This window comes from Penaeus japonicus, unplaced genomic scaffold (assembly GCF_977035675.1).
Source record: "Penaeus japonicus unplaced genomic scaffold, GWHDUDI00000001_assembly GWHDUDI00000040, whole genome shotgun sequence".
In the NCBI taxonomy this organism is placed as follows: Eukaryota; Metazoa; Arthropoda; class Malacostraca; order Decapoda; family Penaeidae; genus Penaeus; species Penaeus japonicus.
The window spans coordinates 9,237,945-9,240,444 of record NW_028234442.1 but is presented as its reverse complement, the minus strand read 5'-3'; the positions used below and the strand labels follow the sequence as shown (position 1 = coordinate 9,240,444).

At 42.6% G+C, this 2,500-nt stretch overlaps 1 protein-coding gene across 1 annotated transcript in view; it reads right to left on the bottom strand.

Moving 5' to 3' along the window:
* The window catches only part of LOC122264181 (uncharacterized), a 127,086-nt gene that overhangs the window by 11,783 nt on the left and 112,803 nt on the right, over nt 1-2,500 (bottom strand). The window contains exon 11 of the mRNA XM_086534035.1: nt 2,427-2,500. This exon is cut by the window's right edge and continues 382 nt beyond it. Coding sequence (XP_086390161.1) covers nt 2,427-2,500 — 74 coding nt within the window. The remainder of the gene's footprint in view (nt 1-2,426) is intronic.

Below are 2,500 nucleotides of genomic sequence, written 5' to 3'. Positions count from 1 at the left end.
TGTGTGCGTGTGTGTGTGTGTGTGCGTGTGTGTGTGTGTACGTGTGTGTGTGCATGTGTGTGTGTGTGCATGTGTGTGTGTGCGTGTGTGTGTGCGTGTGGGTGTGTGTGAGTATGTGTAAGCATGCGTGTGTGTGTGCGTGTATGTGTATGTATGTGTGTGAGTAAATGTATGTGCGTGTAAGTGTGAGTAAATGTATGTGCGTGTAAGTGTGAGTAAATGTATGTGCGTGTAAGTGTAAGTAAATGTATGTGCGTGTAAGTGTGTAAGTGTAAGTGTGTGTGTGCGCGCGTGTGAGTGTGTGCACATGAGTGTATGTGTGCGAGTGGAAGTGTGTATGTGCCTGTGAGTGCGTGTGTGTATGTACCTGTGTGTGCGTATGTGTATGTGTGTGAGTATGCGTATGTGTGCATGTGTGTGAATGTGCGTATATGTATGTGCGTGCGCGTATATGTGAGTATATGTATGTGTGCGCGTATGTGTGTGTGCGCGTATGTGTGTGTGCCCGTATGTGTGTTTGTGAGTGTGTGTATGCGCGCATGTGTGTGTGTGAGTGTGCGTATGTGTGCGTAAGTATGTGCATGTGTGTGCGTAAGTGTGTATGTATATGTGCGCGTATGTGTGCGTGCGCGTACGTGTATGTGTGTGTGTGTGTGCATGCGTGTATGTGTGTGTATGTGTGTGCGTGTATGTGTGCGTGTGTGTGTGCGTGTATGTGTGCGTGTGTGTGCACGTGTATGTGTGTGTGTGTGCACGTGTATGTGTATGTGTGCGCGTATGTGTGTGATAGTGTGAGTGTGTGAGTGTGTGTGTGTGTGCGCGCGCACACGCACGCCAACAGACACAACCATACTATACATATTCATATGCATATTATATATATATTCATATATATGTATATATATGTATATATTTGTATATATATGTACATGTATATGTATGTGTATATATATATATATATATATATATATATATATATATACTGCGTATGTAAAACATATCAATTTACTATTATACCAAATATCATATATAAATACACAAAATAAGGACATAAACCGCAAACCATGAGCTTGGTAACAGTAACAAAGAAATGGTCAAAATACTTTATTAACAAATCTTTCCTCATACATCAACAGTCTTTGTAACTTATACATTATTCTAAAAAATAGACATTTTGAATTCATTCTACAAAGTTGGAAATTTAAAACCTAAGGAACAAAGTCTTCTACGTGTTTACAAATATCCGATCTTGCCGTAAACGATTTATCAATTTGTCACGTGTCTCTTTAATTTACGGAGCCTGTTCAACTTATTTGTAAACGACCACATGTGCATTACTTAGGCACACTATTACACATATGCATCCACACACACACACATTATATATATATATATATATATATATATATATATATATATATATATATATATATATATTATATTATATATATAATACATATATATATATATTATATATATATATATATATATATATATATATATATAATTTAAATATAACTTCTAATTCTAAATCCAACTCAAACTTCAATAAAACAAAATAATAAACACAATTTTTTGTATTCTTTACCATGTGTGTGTGTCGGTGGATATGTAAGTAAGTGGGTATGTATTTGTGATTATGTTTACGATTATGTTTGTGTGTATGTGTGCGTGTGCTATAGAGGGGCGTAACAGAGTCAGATATGTGTGTGTGTGTGTGTGTGTGTGTGTGTGTGTGTGTGTGTGTGTGTGTGTGTGTGTGTGTGTGTGTGTGTGTGTGTGTGTGTGTGTGTGTGTGTGTGTGTGTGTGTGTGTGTGTGTGTGTCTTTAAAGAAGATTCCATGAGGTTGAATGAATAATTGTGTAACTCTAATAACAAATTAAGGCAACGCCCCCCACAATCTCTCAACCAATCAGTAATCAGATGACAGAGAGATGGCTGTGATTGGCGAAGCCGATGAAGCGGGCGGCCCAAGGACTCGTGATCGTGTCTTTGATTTTAACTCTCTAATTCAGTGAAGCAGAGAGGGCGGAGAAAGGAGAAGAAGCGGGAATGGGAGGAGGAGGCAGACGCGATGGACAGGAGAGGGGATGGGAGGAGAGAATGGAAGAGGAAAGGAGAGCAGAGAAAGAGGAAATGGAAATGGAGAAGGAGAGCGAGGGAGCGGAAGAGACAAGAGAAGAGAGAGAGACTGAAGAAGGTAAGAAGAGGAAGAGAAGGAAAGGGAGATGAGAGAACGAGCGTTTTGCCTCTTTGCAAGAGCAGTGGCGGCGACTCTGGCGACTCAGGCGACAAGGGCACGGCCCCCGGGGAAGCGAGGCGCCCCTCGGCCGCCGTCCCCCGCCCGCAGGATTAAGCGGGGCTCCGGCGCGCAGCGAGCGAGGCACTCCCCGCCATGCGACGGAGGGGGGGGGGGCGGCTAGGCATGCTTCTTCCTCATGTGCATGATCATGCTGGCCTCGGTGGGCGCGCGGTGCGGGCACACGCGGCACTCGAGGC